Source organism: Triplophysa rosa, linkage group LG15, assembly GCF_024868665.1.
Source record: "Triplophysa rosa linkage group LG15, Trosa_1v2, whole genome shotgun sequence".
Taxonomy (NCBI): domain Eukaryota; kingdom Metazoa; phylum Chordata; class Actinopteri; order Cypriniformes; family Nemacheilidae; genus Triplophysa; species Triplophysa rosa.
Window position 1 is genome coordinate 11300670 of NC_079904.1, and position 19697 is coordinate 11320366.

The 19697-nt window shown below is 39.3% G+C and overlaps 1 protein-coding gene across 1 annotated transcript in view; it reads right to left on the reverse strand.

Annotated features, from left to right (window-relative positions):
* The window catches only part of syne1a (spectrin repeat containing, nuclear envelope 1a), a 107490-nt gene that overhangs the window by 22588 nt on the left and 65205 nt on the right, over positions 1 to 19697 (reverse strand). Inside the window, exons 81-102 of the mRNA XM_057352968.1 lie at positions 18760 to 19028; positions 18388 to 18553; positions 16275 to 16430; positions 16032 to 16184; positions 15753 to 15935; positions 15460 to 15597; positions 15179 to 15364; positions 12126 to 12248; positions 11723 to 11905; positions 11032 to 11175; positions 9289 to 9492; positions 7393 to 7527; positions 5928 to 6050; positions 5685 to 5846; positions 5258 to 5458; positions 4252 to 4425; positions 2757 to 2948; positions 1538 to 1669; positions 1276 to 1376; positions 870 to 1026; positions 626 to 745; positions 371 to 529 (exon numbers count right to left, since the gene is read on the reverse strand). Of these exons, the coding sequence (XP_057208951.1) occupies positions 371 to 529; positions 626 to 745; positions 870 to 1026; positions 1276 to 1376; positions 1538 to 1669; positions 2757 to 2948; positions 4252 to 4425; positions 5258 to 5458; positions 5685 to 5846; positions 5928 to 6050; positions 7393 to 7527; positions 9289 to 9492; positions 11032 to 11175; positions 11723 to 11905; positions 12126 to 12248; positions 15179 to 15364; positions 15460 to 15597; positions 15753 to 15935; positions 16032 to 16184; positions 16275 to 16430; positions 18388 to 18553; positions 18760 to 19028 (3561 nt within the window). The remainder of the gene's footprint in view (positions 1 to 370; positions 530 to 625; positions 746 to 869; positions 1027 to 1275; positions 1377 to 1537; positions 1670 to 2756; positions 2949 to 4251; positions 4426 to 5257; positions 5459 to 5684; positions 5847 to 5927; positions 6051 to 7392; positions 7528 to 9288; positions 9493 to 11031; positions 11176 to 11722; positions 11906 to 12125; positions 12249 to 15178; positions 15365 to 15459; positions 15598 to 15752; positions 15936 to 16031; positions 16185 to 16274; positions 16431 to 18387; positions 18554 to 18759; positions 19029 to 19697) is intronic.

Sequence of the window (19697 nt, forward strand, 5' to 3'; positions counted from 1 at the left end):
AATCGCGATTAATCACGATTAATCTATTCCAAAATAAGTGTTTGTGTTTATATAATATATGTGAATATTTATATGTATTTATAAATGCACACACATACATTTATACTTTTTTTTGCAAATTTTTCACATTTTAACATATACTATATACTTTTATTTAAATATAATTTATATGTATAATGTATGAATATAAATATATATTACACATATTTCCTAAATATATACATGTATGTTTGTGTAATTATATATACATATAAATTTCAACGCCGCAAACACATATTATATAAACACAAACATTTATTTTGGAATCGATTAATCGCAATTAATCGATTTGACAGCACAACTAAAACACAATGTGAAATGCCTGTCTCACCTCTAAATGGCCCAGGTGAGTTTCTGAGTCATCGGATAGTAGCATTGGACCAGATACGAGCTCATTCTCAGCACCGTCCAGCCATGAGGAAGCTGATGACACAGCCTCATAAAGAACCTTCTCGAGAGCATGAACACGCTTACTGTCAGCGCCCCCTTCCTGTTGGGAGGACATGAATGAACAACCAAAACTGACCTCATTGACTCCATTCTCACTAAACATGTTGTAAAGGTCTAATGTCAAATGTTGCAGTACCTGAGGCAGGTCCTCCAACTCTTGGTTGAATCCTTCAAACAGACTTCTGGGTGACAGGATGTCCTGTGTCCTTGGCTCACCTCTGAAAACCCCACAAGGGCTGGACACTGGCTGGTACACCTATGAGAACACATTCAGGTCCTTATTTAAGGAACAAATCGTCATGAACTTGGGCTGTGAAAGTGACAACAATACAACCTATCATCTGAAATGTCAGTTCTAGCGTAGTGTGGATGTTGTTTACCGTGTTACACGTCACCTGCTCCATCGTGTTGAGTGACAGCTGGAGTTTGTTGTTGAGGTCTTTGCTCATGTTCTCCCATCTGACTCTCATCTGATCCTTTGAGCTCATGTTCTCAGGCCAGTGATCATCATCCAGTTCTGAATGATCTGTGGGAGAACTATGGCGTGCAGAAAAAAAACTCATTATGTTTGTATTAGTCTGTACAGTGTACACTTGTTCTTTTTAGTACAATTATGCAAAAATATGTGTAATGTGATATTTGCATAAAAAAGCATGTAATAAAAAATATTAGCAAGACAAATGAGTGCAAAACTTTCCCACAACATACAGAGAAACTTTTTTGAAAGTTCTGACATAAATTTAAAGGAACAAAAGTAGAAATAGTGGATGAGTTAAAAGGCCTCACCTCTCTCCATTCGATGTTGTTCTCTTTGAGAGAATCTCCTCTCCTCTACATGCTACAGACTGGAGTAACTTCTTCTGTTCGCCAAGCTGCTCCTCCAACTCCTGCATCACATGTGAGAGCGGATGTCAACAACTAACCCCCAGATCAAGTGCAAAGGTTATTTTTTCAAATGCAAGTATCCGTGTCCTAAGAAGCATGTAATGTAAGTGCTAGCTATCATGTTTTTACATGTTATTGCTTTGGCGTATTTAAGACGCTCTACCTTCTGTCTTTGGACTGTGTCTTGGTGCTGCTGGTTGCGTGTGGATCGTGCTTGACTGAGCCAGTCCATCATATTGGGGCTCTGAGACAGAGACGAGTCTGATTCAATATCCTCCTGCTCCTGTAGTGACCCCTTAAAGGAAAGACAGAGGTCAGTTAAAGATGAGCCTTTTAACATGCACAGGCCCCATGGAAAAGACATTATTATTCAATCAACTGTCACAAACTATGCATCACTTGAAAGCTAAAACACTCGACATTTATGTTCTGAACTTGTTTTTGCAAGCAATAAAATGCTCGTTTCTATTACTTTACCGGTCATTTAAGAATTTTTTTATTTTATAGATTTTTTATATTTATTTTTATAGACTGCACTCACTCACTCACAAAAATATGAAATAATTCAGTGCTCAGCATAAAAAATCTTGACTGCACAAGATTTGATCCATTTTCCTGTCATTATCAGGCCTGAAAATTCCATTTTTTTAATTGCTTGGAAACATCTACAAACATTAAAGATTTTAAATGTACATTTGTAGTATTTGTAGTCTCGCTAAAACCGTATTGTTCTAAAAGCAAATCTATTTAAACATGAACCAGCCTAAATCTCTTAGATTTGTAAGTAGATAATATAAAATGTACTTGGCTTCAAATTATTTGATGCGCAAAAGAACATTACATACATTCAACATCAAACATTACATACTTCATGTTTGGTTCAGTTGTTTTATAGAATGTGCCCGAACTATAAACCTACACAGAAACCCCTTTTGAAAAAAACACAAATACAAGAAACAAAATAAATAAAATATAAATAAAAGCAAAAAATTCTTTCAATTTAGGTCAAAGTTTAGACATGGCTGAAAAATAGCAGAAAACCCAAATGAGAATGCATTATGTCAAAGACAGCTACATTTACACAAGCAGAGCGAAAATTCCAGACATTCACCACCATTTCTAAAAGCTCTTTGTTTTAGACATTTTCTGTTGAAGCGCAATGGAACATCTTTCTCAACAATGAACAGCGCTTGCCTTTTCTTTTGTACTATTGTACAAAGCATCCATTTGTTTGTCTATTTTAGCGTTTGTGTTGGTGTGTGTGTGGTTCTTATTTAGCGCCATATTCTGTATTCTGACCAATTTTTGATATTTTACCCAACTATTAAAAATAGATATTCTTATTTAAAATGTATGTGTTATAGTTGGAGACGGTTGCTCACCTGTATGTGGGTCTGTTTGTCCTGTAAGATTCTCTGTAGCTCCAGCAGGCTGGATTTAAGGCTATACAGTTTGAAGGAAAGCTGCTCAGCGTCGCTCCGTGTACCGGCTTTCCCCTCCATGAGTAAACTCTCACTGTGTACTGACAGCTCAGATAGACACAACACCTTCTGCTCGATCTCCAGTAACATGTTCTACACCAGCAACAAGAGATTGAAAATAGGACTTAGCAATACATTTATGTCATTTTTACAGTTTTATCCAAAAATGCATTTACTGATCTGCAGCTATATTTTTCAGTATGTCTATTTATAAGGAACTGAACACTTTAAGCTTCAAGAAGTTTTCTTTGTATATCATCATTGTCAAAAATTGCCATGAAGATATATTCTTATATAAAAGCCTTTATAACAACAACACATAACTTTCTTTTATAAATAGAATGATTATTATTAATAGATGATACAAATATTGATTATTAATCTAGCGACTGACTATAAACCACACAGGCACAACCACAACACAAGGTGTATGATGCTGTAAATAGACATTGATAGGACACAAGCGTGTGTGTACAGTGACTGGTAATCTTCTTAAGCTCCTTAGACAGGTCTTCAGACATCTAGACCCTTACAATATCACAGTTAGTATAGAGTGCTCTGCAGATATGTAGGACAGCTTAAGCTGAATAGAGCTTCATTGTTTTTTTTGTTTTTTTTTTAAGATTTGTTTTTGGCGTTTTTGCCTTTAATTGTACAGCTAATTTTTAGAGAGGACAGGAAGCGAAGTGGGAGAGAGAAGGGGGTGGGTTCGGGAAAAGCCCCACGAGACGGGAATCGAACCTGGGTCGCCCGATGCGCAACATGTCGGAGCACTGCCCACTAGGCTATCGGCTCCGACAGAGCTTCATTGTTAAGAGAGCCGACAGCGTTCAACAGTGAAGACTGGGAAAACATTAACAGCAGTCAGCTGAGGGTCAGGGCCACCCTGGATTCTCACAAAGAGTTTAATTCTCAGGTTAAAGGTCAACCTGATCCCTACAGCTCTCTAATCAAAACACAAAAAACGTGTTAGTGTGTGAGTGTCCTTGAAGGAATGCAGACATGCACTGTTGGACAGCACTGAAGACTGCAGAGGATAAAGAAACCCCTAATCCTACTGACCAACAGATCCGGACAAAAGCACACAGCTAATCAGGTTTACTTTAGCCCACTCTGGTGACTTCAGACTGACATGATACCGTACGTTCTTTTTCTTTTTTTGCCATACTCTAGCAACCGTAAAACTAAAGGAAAGCTACACAGCACCATGTATAATACAAGTTTAGGACTTTCTTTTGATCAGTGCAGCTAAAGTTTAATTACATTTGTTTGAACTTTGTCCAATAAGATAAGTGGTCAATACAACGCCACAATTCGGCACCACAAATTATTTAATAATAAAAAATAAACACTTGCTTCCAGTGTCACTCTATCATATCAAAGCCGGGGCTCTTACCTGGCAGTCAATCAGCTGCTCCTCCATGTCCATATCCTGTGGGTGTGGCTGTAGGGTGGAGCTTAGTGTGGCTCGTGTGCTCAGCAGCCAGTTGTCAAGCTCCTCTGCTTCGCTATGGTAACGCTGCAGCGCTTGTTCCTGCCGCTGTTCCTCTAACTGCTCACTCAAGCGCTCCTGCGGGACAGAGAACGCAAAGAATGAGGCCGTCAAGTAATCTTGTCAAAGGTGTATGTTTTGGAACTAAAGCTCAAACATTGACCCACAATCTGGTCATACACCATCAACAACCTAAGACATTTTTTTTACTGAATTAACCAGACATTTGTGTTGTACAAGATTGGGACCAACCTGTTAGATTTGTGTTTTAAACGTGTATTTAAACTGGACATTTTTATCCAACTACAAATGAAACTGAGACTGAGTCACAGGGAGTTCACAGGAGGGCCAAAATAATCATTTAAACAGAATAAAACAAAGCAGGAACATAAGTATTCAAATGTGAACGGACAGCTTTTACTCTGCTACTCCTCGGTTCAAATTCACTTTTATTATTCTTTCTTTGACTATGCCTAAGGTTTGGTGCATGATTTGCAATTAATAGTACTAAACAGGGTGTAAAACGGGTAACGCAACGACAAACCCTATTCATCATAACCTGTCATCAAACACCTTTTATAGGCATTACACCAAACAAATAGTAAAACAATTATGAAACACAAAACAACTTAAATACAGGTTAAACATTTCTCACCATTTAACCCTTTAATGCATAGAACTTACTCCAGTGGAAAGCTATTCATTTCTTGTTCATGCATGGGTTGTTATGGCACAATTGCTGATCAACAATTACAGGAAAAACTAGGGAATCGTCCTAAAACTGGCACCCTATCAGATGTCCATTATTTGAAAATATGTGTAAAAAAGTTACAATCTTATTTTATGTCCAAGAACAATTAAACATACTGTAGGAAAGAACGCATAAAGGAGTTAAATAAGGCCTTCTCACCTCCAGAAGCTGACGCTTGCCGGAGGCCTTCATGTGGATGGTTGCCATCCGCTCTCCCAGTACAGTGAGAGTAGACTGCAGGGCCAGCTGGTCTCCAGTATCTGCCTCTAAACTCTCCTCATCCATCTGCAGCTCCTGAGAAAAAGAGGCCTGTATCGCACTGATCTCATCTTGAAGCATCAGGATCTCATCCATCAGAGCCTACAAAAACACAACAACGCAAATCCTGTAACTATTTATAACTATTGATAACTGCTGTGCATGAAGTAAAAGAAATGAAATGAAACAGTAATGCTACAGCAAATTAAAGGTAAACTAATAAACACCACTTGGTGTGTAGTAAATGTTGTGATGTTGATATCAGTCTAGGTTTAAGTTTATTTGTGATCTAGCTTTAGTGTTTCATCGGATGCCATGCATCTCTCACCTGGTGGGCGGCCATCTGGCTCTCTGGGCTCTTGCTTGGCTCTAACCCCTCATTTAGTGCCGTCTCGATGGACTCCATCTTTGTCGAGACAGACTGCAGGGTCTCCTGATAATGCTGCTGTCTCTCCAGAGCTTCATAAAGACTCCTCTGCTTCTCACTGATCTGAAAAGAAATGCATGTCTTAACCAGCGTAAAAGGATGTGGTTTGGTTCTAGTAATGCGAGATGGATCTATGCAAATTACCACATTCTTCAAAGTCTCCCATGAGCGCTGAAGGTCGTCCAGGTTAGCCGAGGCCGACGACTCCATGGATGGGTCATACAGCTCCTGTAGAGGAGCTCTGCTTAGAGGGGCTCGACCTGAAATCTGTAAAAAAAAAGCAACTTGATCATCTGTTTGCCAGATGCTTAAACACACAGAGGACCCGTACAGCCTAAGCAAAACATCTTTGTCACTTCCAGAGCCCCTTTGATCAAATCAGGGTTCTGCAGTCCATTCATTACATCAATGTTGCATGTGCATTAGTCTTGGGAACTAAATAAAAGTATTTTTTGATGTGACTTATCTGTCGTAGGTAGCATGCCTGTTGTTCAGCTGTGCTGTTTTGGTTTTTCAACTTTGTCAAACAAGCTAATTTGTTTTGACAAGCACAAAGGAACCTACCAAATGCAGATTTGTTAACGTTGAAAAGTTATTTAGTAAATATTTATTGAGTTTATATACATTATTAAGGCTCTGGCTGCAAAAAAATAAACTATTCATGCTGTTTTCTAAATTTCACTTCACTAGTACAAAATAACATTTTATTACTGACTTGTGGTGTGGCAAACTGCTTTCTAAAATAGTTACATGATTGAACCTGTAGCTTATTGTAGAAATAAGAGACTGTAAAAGTTGTTGTATTGGCGTTTCAATATTGGGCTCAATTACACTATCCCGGTTTTTAGCGTTATTAAAATATTCACATTATAGACATTTACATAATTGTATTCTATTTTACATAGGCATTTAAATGATTGTATTATACATCCACACTGCAAAAAATGACTTTCTTACTTAGTATGTATGTCTTGTTTTTCAGTATAAATGTCTAAAAATTCTTGAATCAAGATGCATTTTCTTGATGAGCAAAACGACCCAAGAAAATAAGTCTTGTTTTTAGAACAAACGTATGAAATTTCAGTGAATTTGTACTTGAAACAAGCAAAAAAATTCCCGATGGGGTAAGAAAAATAATCCTGAATTTAGTGACTGAGAAAAAGGTAAACCTTAATTCAAGATTATTTTCTTACCCCATTGGCAGATTGTTTTGCTTGTTTCAAGTAAAAATTCACTGAAATTTCATGCGTTTGTTATAAAAACAAGACTTATTTTCTTGGGTCGTTTCGCTCATCAAGAAAATGCATCTTGATACAAGAATTTTTAGACATTTGTACTGGAAAACAAGACAAAAATACCAAGTAAGAAAGTCATTTTTTGCAGTGCATGATTTATCCAGGACTAAAAAACCCAACTGTATTCCATGAGCGTGGGAACCCTGAGACAAACATTCCTATTCAAATCGATATGTGTGCAGAGGCTGCTTTGAGAAATTGACTGGTTAAGTTTAAAGTGTGTTAGTTGGACAGGTTGATTAAATGTGGTAAAGGTGGGCAGTGGCTGGTCTGCGTGAGTGAGTTAGTGAGGTGTGGGTCAGTGCCGTTGGTACCTGAGAAGTGTCAGTGTTAGGCCCGGGTGAGGGGGATCTGCAGGCCGGGGGAGAGGAGACCTCACTGTTGGTGCCTTCCTCACCAGACTCCTCTGTTACCGGGGAGAGGAGAGTATGACAACGGCCGGCTGTCATCTGACCATTTATTAGAGCCAAAGAGAGATAAAGAGAGAGAGAGAGAGAGAGAGAGAGGGAGACACAATGAAACTAAGCAGAAAGTCCAGCACCAAGAGAAGATGTGAGAAAACAAGAACAGTGATAAAGAAAATCAGAAGCCTGAAGAATATTATGGGCTTTTCACACTGATATTGAAAACCATGTAATCCTGGGATATCTTGTTCTATCGCTGTACTTCAGAAAACAAATGATTTTTATTTTATGCGATGAATCATTATTATTACACACCCTTTATGTTTGTCACTGGGTTCTGCAAATATTTAACCAATAAAAAGTGCTTGTCAACTTTGACAACATAGTATTAATGATTTAAAAAGTATAGTGTTCTTTCCATTTCCTGAAAAACAGTGAATTTGGACATCCAAGGTTTCAGAAAGGCAGCAACAATACGTTTTTATTGTTCTTACATCACCTCAGGTGAGTAAATAATCCTGAGCAGTCCGGTTTCACACTGTGCATTTGAAAACCCTGAATAAATGTTGAAATATGTATATTTTAAGGTGAAATACTATTGGAAAAGTACATTGTGTGACGAACATGGAGGTTTCAACACATGCTTATCTAATGTCCATCCGTGGAAATGTCTTTGAAACATATTTGCCACCAATATTCAATAGTTTAGGCTTGTTCCAAAACAACTTTCTGTGACTATACAAAGCCCGTTTTTAACAAGGTAAACACAGAGGCAGTTTATGAGGAAGTTTGTGATGGTTGTATGTTGCTAAACATTTGAGCACCATGTCATTAAACAATGTACACCTTTGCCACAGTGACACACTTCAGAACTTGCAAAAGCACCGAAGCGACGTTTCATAACCCGAGGCGAGAAGCAGTGCTACATTTGAAAATGTCTTTAACGCTTTACTCAGGGTTAAAAGTGGCCCTAACTTGGGGTTAAAACAGACCCAGGATTAGGCACCGTGTGAAAAGCCTTTTACCTCATACAAATCTCACAGGAAGTCATGCATCAGGCAGAAATGCTAAATTAAAGTCCCTACTGCAGCAGCACCACCGAATCACAAACAGACCACATTTGTTTTAGGTAGTCGTGACTAAGCCATTTCCAGAACTCTCGTCATGATAAAGGAATGGACCAGGTCAGGAAACACACACAGACTTTCATCGTGTAAAAATGTACGCATGGGCAACGGCAGAAGACAATTGCTTGAGATTGCCTGAATAAACTAAAGTAATCTACACCCCTGGAGCTCTCAAGCATCAGGCTAAATATAGACCGAGCTACAATGACTGCTGAACTCCTGCAAAGCTACTCCTCCTTTCTCCGTAAGTCTGTAAGGACACAAGCTTGAATTCCATACACTCGAGCCAAACTGCACTCTGCTTGTTGGTTTTTAATGTGAAAACCGGCCCTGACCGGGAGTCTCAAAGCAACCCTCACTGACGCAACGCGGGGCAATCCGGTCCACCGCACGGGACCCAAAAATGCTCTGAAGACAAACAACGTTGATAAAGTAAACGACGAGTAACACCCTTATCCTGTTTCCTTCAGTGTGACAAATAACAGCAGAGAGAGTCCACACAAACTGGCGCAGAAAACCCCGGGGTAGAAACAAGAGACACATAGGATGGTTGTCCACAGAGAGAACAAGAAAAAGAAAGTTGATGACAGAGAATGAATAAACAAGCACAACAAGATAAATCTCCCATGCTCCAACGCCCCCCAAAGCCCTGACATGTATACGTCTGTAAAGCACTCACCATGACAACAGAGGGGTGTGCGGGTGGGTGTTTGGGCATCTCCTCCTCCTCATCCTCCAGCTCTTCCAAGCCGTCGGAGAGGCCGTCAACCTCGCTGACCATCAGCAGCATGGTAGCATGTTTGGCTTTTACGGTCAACATCTTGCACTTGGAGTTCAAGGCCGAGATCTGCTCCTGGTAGCCCTTTATCTTCTGGGCCAGTTCCTGTCACAAACACACAATGTATTATTGTTCCACGGAGGTCCACGCTGAGGACTAAAGTCCATTAGGCGAACAAACATATGTCCTGCGAATTAGGTCCCATAGATGAAGGGAAAATGAGCTTAACAGGCTTTAGGCAGAGAGCGGCACCGGCGAGCTAAGCTGTGAATTTCTCTCTCACTCGGTCTGTTTGCTGTAGAAAAAAAGGCACAGGCGAGCGGTCGCTCAATCAGAGGCATTTTGAGCTCTCAGCCAATCGGAACGCTGTGGAGGAAAGCTCACAAGCCGAGCCTTCAGGCACAAACAAACTTGACTGGCGGAGAGCTCAGCCAACCAGAGCAAACAGGAGGGACTGAGGAAAGGAAGAAACCGTAACACAGCAAAATCACTCCCGCCCCAACCGGCCAACTCACACTCATACACAAAGACCCCGGGAACAGGAAATGAGCTCATTGAGAGAGTCTATGCCCCTCCGGTTGACTGAAATGTATTTCCTTCCCCCCCACTGCACCAATCCTGAGGCTGTTTTCAAGAAAACAAAAGAACAGGGGGCGAGGGAGAGAATGAGAGGGGCTGGAGGAAGGGGCATATTGTTACGGATTTTGTTCGGTCCCTCCTCCTGTCTCTCGCTCTCTCTCTAACTGTCGTTCAGTTTCTCACACACACACATACACAGACGGGACAGTCTCTGATAATGAGGTCATGTGGGACAAAGCTGCAGCATTCGGCACAGCAGAGGAAAATAACCCTGGGTGATAAAACCACAGCCAAATGACCCAAGCTCCACAAACACTGCTATCAGAGTACCGTTCCGTTTTATTTGATGCGTTTTAATCATGATTTGACTTTCTGTGTATATGGTAAAGCGCAAGATAGGGCGTGAGAGATAGGAAGGAATTTAGTGTTATTTAGGACAACAGAGGTCAAAGGTCTGAGTAGTCCCTTTAACCGCCCAATGAGAACACGTTAGGAATTTATGACCTGGCTCATTGAAACTCAAGATTGACTGGCAAAACTAAGTGTTATCAAATACTGCATTGGTTCTTTTGGTTTTAGTGAGGGAACCAGATTTTACATTTGACCACAACTGGCGATTCATCAGCGCCATTGTGCAAAATGACTTTAAATGTAGCTAATAATATGCTCAGTTTCTAAAGGTTTCTTGAATTTCAATGGCTCCAAGGCTCTCGACAGTCAATCATTCTTCACACAAATTGTAGTTGGCACAATTTGGTTAGCATCGATTACGAGAGAGAGATGAATTTGCACTAAAATACAATAAATGATCATTGGATATACAACCTCGGACATCAACGACACAAGTTATACTGTAATATTCTTTTTCTCCTTGCTTTAAAAAGTTAAAAAGCTTATTTATTTTCTATTTTAACTATGTACAATTATATAATCATCTGCATTTGCTATTGTTTTGCACTGCTGTTCACAATCAGCACAAACAAAAACTAAAGAACCACAACGCATTTTTGTATTTTCATATTTGCATAAGGGAAAATGAATAAAAAAAAGGATGTGCTTCCTCACCTCATGATGTTGTATCTGTGTTTGAAGCTCCTGTATGTTTCCTGTGGCAACAGGACGGTCCTGAATAACGCGATGTGCCTCCTCAATAAGTCTCTGTAGGTTCTTCACTTCCTGTTCATACTGCTCATACTGCACCATGGCCTCCTGGAACAAGATGACAGACGTTGAAACCACAAGTGTCACGCTTGTATCCTGTCATGTCATGCTGTAGGTACAATCGGTGCAGATTCACTTAAGAGACATTATTCTGTACTCTAACATGTTATAAATTGTCTTCAGGGTAAAAAGAATTTATTCAAGGTTGCCATCTAGTTTTACAAGACAAGAGCAATTTCTCACCTTTCCTTGATCCTTTAATTAAACTCTTAAACAGGCTGTTTTGGTGACCGCGCTTTACAGCTGTCGTGTGCAATTTCTCAGAGTAATAGTATTTTAACATGAACAAATGAACACTGTTGTATGCAAATGATGTCTGTTACGACTGACTCACATCTTTATAGGGGAAAACCACAGCACCAGTTTAGTCATTGGTATTGATATATATATACAGTATATATATATATATATATATGTATATAAATGTTAGAAAATGGTCTGAAAATGAGTTTTGCATTGTGAATGTCTATATAAAACAGCAAACTCCACACCTTTAAGAGAGAAAGGACCAACTTTCTGTTTTGAGTTTAGATACCTGTAGTATATTGCACTGTTGAATCGTGTTGTGTTGGAGATGACTGCTTTCTTGCTGCAGACTTTGCGCAGTAACACAGAGCGGTAATGTTGCCATGACCTCCTCTGGCAGCCGGAGGGCGCTCTGACACATCTGCATGGCTTGCACCTGCTGCTTGAGACCCTCCATCTCAGACAACAGAATCTGAGGAACAAATATTCAGCATTGGTTTGTAGCAGCCTATCAGCTAAACCCTCTGTACTCTTTATTTTGATTCGTAGAATATTTTATCAATTCACTGTGCTGTTAACTGGAGAACCGCTATGACCGGATCATTGAGTCAATGAAAAGTGAAAACTGCTCAAACCGGATGAGATTTGAGTGAATGAGGTAACAATAAGGAATGAGGATATGTAGAGCGCACCTGTCTCTGAGCCAGCTGTTCCCTGAGGCTGAGGCGAGCCAGATCAGGGGAGACCAGTGTCTCCTGGACTCTCTCTAAAGACTGATGGAGGCTTTTTACATCACTTTCCAGTCTCCCCAGGTCCTAAACACAGAAAGACAAGATCATTAAGTCCACAGCAATGTCCTTTTTTTTCAGTTTTACTTAACAGTGATTTAATGTCTGCTACAAAACACACACACTCTAAGCAATCTATTGTAAAGCACTAATACATCACTAGGAAGGGATATTGAATATATATTTAAGTTTAAATTATTTTATTATGTGAAATGAGAGAAGTCGCAGAGTGACACAGATTATGCAATTATTGCCATTAAACAATGACATATCTGTAGGGATGTAACGATTCACTCAGCTCGCGATGCGATTCACGATTCTGATCTCGCGATGCAATTTAATCACGATTTTTTTTACAGAATGAGTTGAGGAAAATTTAAAATGAACAACTGCCCTTTTATTATTTCTCTAATGCTGCACAATTCTTTGTAAAAGAAAAATATATTTTATGTCAAATAACAAAACTAAATTGCAGTTTTAAAACAACTTCCAAATCAAATAAAAAAATGAATAATACAAAAGTCGCTTTAATATAAACAAACTAAGACTTTGTCTGTGCTTTTCCTAACTTTTACTTGTTTAAAGGAGCCATGAATTAAAACCCCAATTTTAACCCGAGATTTTGTTGTATAAGAGGGAATCGTATTCAAGCGAACATCCTGTAAGTGTCAGAACTGAAAACGCCCTTGTTACTGAAATTACAACTGTCATTGACACCAGGCTCAGGAACGCCAGGTCCTGGAATGCACCTATCTATGATAGGTTGAACACCGCCTCCACAGAAAAATATCAAGGACTACTTCTCTAGCCCCGCCCACTGGTTCGCAAATGACTTTAGCCACACATAGTACACACTCCCGCATTTGTGATGATCGACAAACTGGTAACCATAGCGACATATTTTTCGGCTAAAGATTCGTTTTGTCTGTCAGTTTAAACTAAACTGCTGATATGCGCTGTGTTGTGTTTATGCGCGGAAGGCTTCATCACACAGCGCTCTTTTGCTGTGTTGCCATGTTTGTTATGCTTGTTGTTTGGTCTTAGATCAAAAAGCCTCGGAACTTAGGTCTTAATAAATGGTCTGTTGCAGAATTTAAGAATTTTTGCTCTTATAAAATATATAAACAATTAGCATTTTAAGGTTTATTTTTTCTGTGAAGATCTGGCAACCCTGTCACTTTAGCGAAGGGCTCTCGAGGGCGGCTAGCCCCGTGTCATATGTGCAAAAGTGAGGACTTCTTTCACTGTTATTTTTATTTAGAGCGACCAAGCAACAAACATGCAACATTGTGCAGCGCCTGGTTGTGGAAGAACACAGTCGCTTCCTTCGGATTCTGATATTAGGAATGCGTGGTTGAAGTTTATTTTTAAGTACGTTCCTGCTCACGTGGGTGAAACATTGAGCATTTGTTCGTGTCATTTCACTATGGATTCCTTTGTGAACAAGGCACTGGATTTGCGGAGAGACTAAAATTAAAAAGCAGTGCTGTGCAGTCAATATTGGATCTGACAGGAATGGCGCAGCAATCTTATGTGAGTAAAACATATTTGTACTATGCGTCACTATTGCTTTGTTAGAGATCGCATGATATGTCCTGATAATGTTTAACCTAACGTTACATGTCTAACCAAATTCACAGAAGGCTCCAACTAAGTTTACTATGCAAACTGTTATCCAATCATAGCGGTGGGCGTTTACTTCCAAGTCTTCAATGCGGCACGCCCATTTAAACAGAGCGTTTGACGAGACGGCCTCAAAACCCGGGTAGAAAATCCAATTATTGATTTGGTTGTTTTCGAATGTAAAAACCACGCGAACGTCATAAGTAGACCTCATACAACAGTATAAAACAATAAAAAGCCCAGTTCAGGACACCTTTAAGAAATATCAGCATATCCACGTTTACCAAGTTTCCAGAAAAACAGTGGCCCCTGCTGTTCAAAATATGTACTGCGATTTTTATAACCTCAACCGACTTGAATCATCACATATTATAATCGATTTTCAACCGGCTCACGGTGAATCATTACATCCCTACGTATCTGTCATTATACAAATTATTTGAAAGCATAACACCAATATAGGCCAACAATAATCAATTACTTCAGAGAGGCAAATAATGAATGAATCTAATCATGAAATACACAAGGTTGTAAAATATATTTCCTTTTAATAAAACCATGACCAAATTTGTATTTCACAATGTGAAACTACTACACTGCCCCTATATACATGCTATTCATCTTGCAGAATGTCCCATTAGGATATGACATTAGAAGAAACCAAAGGCTGGGAAATAATTCAAGCCAAAATGAATGTAGCCAATACTGTATATGTGAACAAGTTATGAATCTGCTCTTTATTAGAACAATTCAAGCACTTAATTCAATTCCTCACATTTATTCATGGCACAATGGCAGTTTTGTAATCGGGGCATGTATTAATCATCATGGAGAATTTATGATGGCTTATTTATGGAGACATTTATATGTGCATTTCACAATATATTCTCCTAACACTGCAACACTTAACATTATTGACCGTACTGTTTAAAAAAAGGCTATAAAAGAATGTTTACATAAGCAGTGTGGGTATACAGCAAAGAACAGACATCAATTAAGTCATAAAGATGGAATTGTAAATAAGATACTGTAGCTTTGTTATAGGCCACTAGATGGCGTCGTCTCTCTTACATTTATGGCAAACTTGAAGCTTCAGGAGCTGAGATATTGCAGTGGATTTTGGATTTGTTGACATTACTTGTTTAAATGTACTGTATTCTGACTTTTACTTATTCAGTGAATATTTTGTTTGAATGCTGTGAATATTTTTTCATATTTTTTTAAACATTTCACATTAATTTCACATAAAACTAAACATTACAGCCAATGATCCTCACTGCACATATGCTATATTACAGTTTTATTAGTTTGATGTGATGTGGTTTCTGTATTACTTTGGCTGCGTCCTGTAGGGTCAGTAGTCTTGTTTTGGCTGTCTGCTGCAGCTCTTCAGCATGTCGGCTCAGTTCTGCCACCTGCTGGTGAAGAGCATCTGTCTGGATGACTTCTCCCAGCAGTCCCACCCTCTCCACCAGACCCTCAAACTCTCCCTGAAGCTCTTGCCACTCCTGCAATAAAGCCTGGTCGAGAAACATCACACCCTAATGTTATAATTATGATTTTAAATTCGATGGCAATAAAATAATGATGATGCAACGGTGGTCTGGTTTAAAACCTGGTGGGTTCTGATTTGCTCCTGCATCTGAGCGGCTGGACTCCACATGAGGTTGGCTGAGACCACAGTCTCTGCTTTCTCAGTCCAGTTGAGTGTTAACGTCAGCATTTCGTTGAATTCTTCAAAGTTTTTCTCTGCCTAAAAAGAGAAATATGTCAAGACATAAGTCGAGGTGCCAATATATAATATTTATGCCCAGAGCTTCCGCAAGACAAATTCTTTTGTGCATAAGCAAGCTCTTCTGATTATGATTAAATGTTTGGGGAGCGTGCTGCACTCGCTGAAGCTCTGACCTTCAGAAGGCCCGTGGTCTTTTCCTCTGCCAGCCTGCTGATCTGAACGTGAAGCTCATGCAGTTTGCTGAGGCTGAAGCTTAGCTGCTTGGCCAGCAGAGGATTCTGCTCCCCAAACTCCTGCACCGCAACATCCAGCTCCGACAGGGCACGACCACACTCCTGCAACTCCTCAAAAAGTGTCTGGATAAAGAGAGAAAGAAATTAAGAATACACACTATACAATGACTACACTTTTAATGCAATTGAGCTCCGGGAACATCTGTGTTGTATTCATACTTCCGTCTCCTCTTTAGCCTCCTCAACATCCACAGCCTTCTCCTTGAGTTTCAGAGAAATGAGCTTGACTTTCTTTGCGATATCCTGAAGTCTGGAGTTGATGTCTTCTTTAATATCTCTGCTGTGCTGGACTTCTCTCTCCCGTGCCTGCACCTGAGGCAAAACAAACAGGGATGTGATGAAGAGACGAGAGAAACGAGATTACGAACGTTTTTGAGCGTGTAGGTGTATGAATGAAGGTACCTGATCTTCTGCTGAACCCAGTGCCAGTGTGACCTCTGCCAGCTGGGTGGTGATCTCAGAAGGAAGGGTAGCATGGAGGTCTTGGTATTTTATCTGCTGACGATCTGCAATCTGCTCCAGGGTCTGCCGGTGAGACTGCATGCCTTCATGAGCCGACTAATGGAGAACAGAAAATCAAGCACATGCTTGAGACATCCAACATCTATCAATGTACATCAGTTCAAAGATCTTAAAACACTTATTATAAAAAGGCAAAACTACAGTATGTTACATTCAAGTGTCTTCAAAGTAGCCACCCTTTACCTAAAATTTACAAAATCATAATTTGGCATTGTATCAACCAGCTTAAGGGGTCACCGTAGCAAACTCTTATTGATTATATATATATATATACGGAGAGTTTGGTTATTTGGTTATTATTGTGCATTCCAATTAATATAAATGAAACTGCAGTTGGTTTGATTTAAGCCACAATAACAAAAAATACAGGTATCTAAACACAATAAAACACAATAAAAACACGATAACATAGTAAAAAAACTTGATTTTTGAAAAGTTATCTTAATTTGGAACCAAACTCTTCATTATATATATATATATATATATATATACAGTATATATATATGTGTGCGTGTGTGTGTCAGGGTTGTGTCACAAAGTCAAGGAGAGAGAACCCAAGTACAGGCAGCGGTACGAAAAAACTCAGATACTTTATTAACAAAACATAAAAACCCACGAGGCGAACGATAACCGAACAAAGAACTTCAAAACAACTTCCCACAAGGGGGCAAAAACACAACTTCCCACAAGGGGGCAAAACCAGAGCAACTCGAAAATCAAACAGGAACAAGGCAAGGTACATCACACAACATAGCAAAACGAAACAGCACAGGACAGCAAACAGGAGGGCATTAAATAGGGGAACTAACAAGGGATAATTACACTAGGCAGGTGTGGGGAATCAAGCACTGGCAGGGAAGCTAAACGAGGAAACGAGGGGGCGGGGCCAAGAGATGAGACGGAGAACACATGGCCATCATAAACAAACTATGACCATGCGTTTCCACACAAAACACGTGGGGCTGTCATGACCCTGCCAATTATACTTTTGTCTATAAAATGATTTCAAACATTTTAACATTCATCTTCAAATGAAAACATCATGAGAAACATTTTAGTCAAGTGTTTTAAAACTCTTACTGGGCCCATTCAAAAATATATTTTAATAAAACTTTTGTTTTCTAATCAAAGACATTATTAAAAACTTTTCAGTCAAGCATTTCCAAACTTTTGACCAGTACTTTGTATACAGTATATGTGACCCTGGACAACATGGGTCAAAATCTGAAAGCTGAATTTTCATTGATGTATGGTTTGTTAGGATAGGACAATATTTGGCCGAGATACAATTATTTGAAACTTTGGAATCTGAGGATGCAAAAAATCAAAATATTGAGAAAATTGCCTTTGAAGTTGTTAATCAGAGATGCTGTGGCAGGCCGTTGCTAAGAAGAAACAGGTTTGTTTTAACGCTCTCTGTGGGCTTACTGCTGTAATGATGTTGTGGAGAGTGGATGAACCTGAAAGCTGAAATTCTAAGCTTTACATAGATACCAAACTTGAGTGGGTAATTCCCAAATAGCAGGCAGCAGCGAGTGAAGTTTGTATGGGTGTTTCTGGCCATTTTTGTTAGCAATTTTGCTTCACCCACTCACAAAAATAAAGTTTTTTTTTTCTCAAATATTTACGGTAGGAAATTTACAACATATCTTTATGGAACATGATTTTTACTTAATATCCTGACGATTTTGGGCATAAAAGAAAAATAGATCGTTTGACCCATACACTGTTTTGTTGGCTATTGCCACAAATATTCCCGTGTTACTTAAGACACATACATTATAATAATTATATTATGTTGTATTGTATTGTATGTTTTATTATAAAACTGTCAAATTATGCAAGTACATTTACATTCACAAATTTTAGTCAAAAATAAACCAAAACAGGAAAGAAAGCAGTACATCAGACAACTGAATAATGCTTCAGACATATCAGTACTATAAAGTATAACATCTAGTGTATAACTTATTTGTGAGGAGCTGTGCGGTACCTCCAGGTCAGTGAATAGTGTATCCAGGTCTGCAGTGGGGCTCAGTAGCAGGCCCTGAGTGTCCTGAATCCAACCCTTCAGCAGTCCCAGCTCCCTCACCACCTCCTCTCGCTCCAGCAGCTCTACCTGCACCTGCTGTCTGCTGGCACACACCTGCTGCAACAGACTGTCGGCAGAATACATATTAAACAGTTAACTGAAAATGCAAATGACACAAAGTATTAAAAAATGTGAATGTATGTATCTGGAGTCATACATGTCTACAAAGTGGACGGACCTGTTGACTAATCGATAAATGAATGATTGGATGGGTGGGTGGATGTAACAATGAATCGTGTAACATAAAACATGTTTTGGTCTGATTTTTCATACTTGTCATATTTCTCCTGGATGCTCTGAATCTCTTGCAGACAAGGAGTATCTTGGTCATGTTGGTTGGGTGTGGCGTGAGGATGGAGGAAGAGGCTGAGCACACGGTGTCTGAGGAGGGTCAGGGCGCTGCTCTCTCTCTCCACCTCTCTGCTAAAGGAGTCATGATATTCCAGCAGACTCTGCAGGGAGGCCATGCTGGAGGCTTTTTCCACCATGCTGTCAGGAACACGGCTGTGCAGGTCCTCAGACACAGTTCGCATTTTCTCCAGCTGATCACAGAGACATAAGGGTTACTTTATAACAACAGATTTTGCTTCTATTACTATTAAATACTATACTTTACTGTTGTACTATAAAATATTGCTTAAGGTGTGTTTATATGGTTCAGTTGCACGTTTTTGGGCTTTCATTCAGCTAGATGCAAAGGTTTACATGCAGGTTTATTCAAAAGAAAAACTATTATTATTAAGAATTATTAGATGAGAAGCGAATGTTAAGATGTCAATAACTGAGGTCACAATACAGAGCAGCTATAACAGCAAGTGTGTACTGCAGGACATAAGCTCTTAAAGGGATAGTTCACCCAAAAATAAAAAGTCTGTCATCATTTACTCACCCTCCAGTTGTTCCAAATGTTTATACATTTATTTGTTCTGATGAACACAGAGAAAGATATTTGGAAGAATGCTTGTAACCAAACAGTTCTTGGCCACCATTGACTACCATAGTAGGAAAAATTACAAAAGTGCCCCAGAACTGTTTGCTTTCCTATATTATTCAAAATATCTTCTTTTGTCGTCAACAGAACAAAGAAATTTATTAAGCATTTTTTCCTACTATGGTAGTCAATGGTGGCCCAGAACAACTCAAGGGTGAGTAAATAATGAGAGAATTTTCATTTCTGGGTGAACTGTTCATTTAATAATTATTCAAAAACT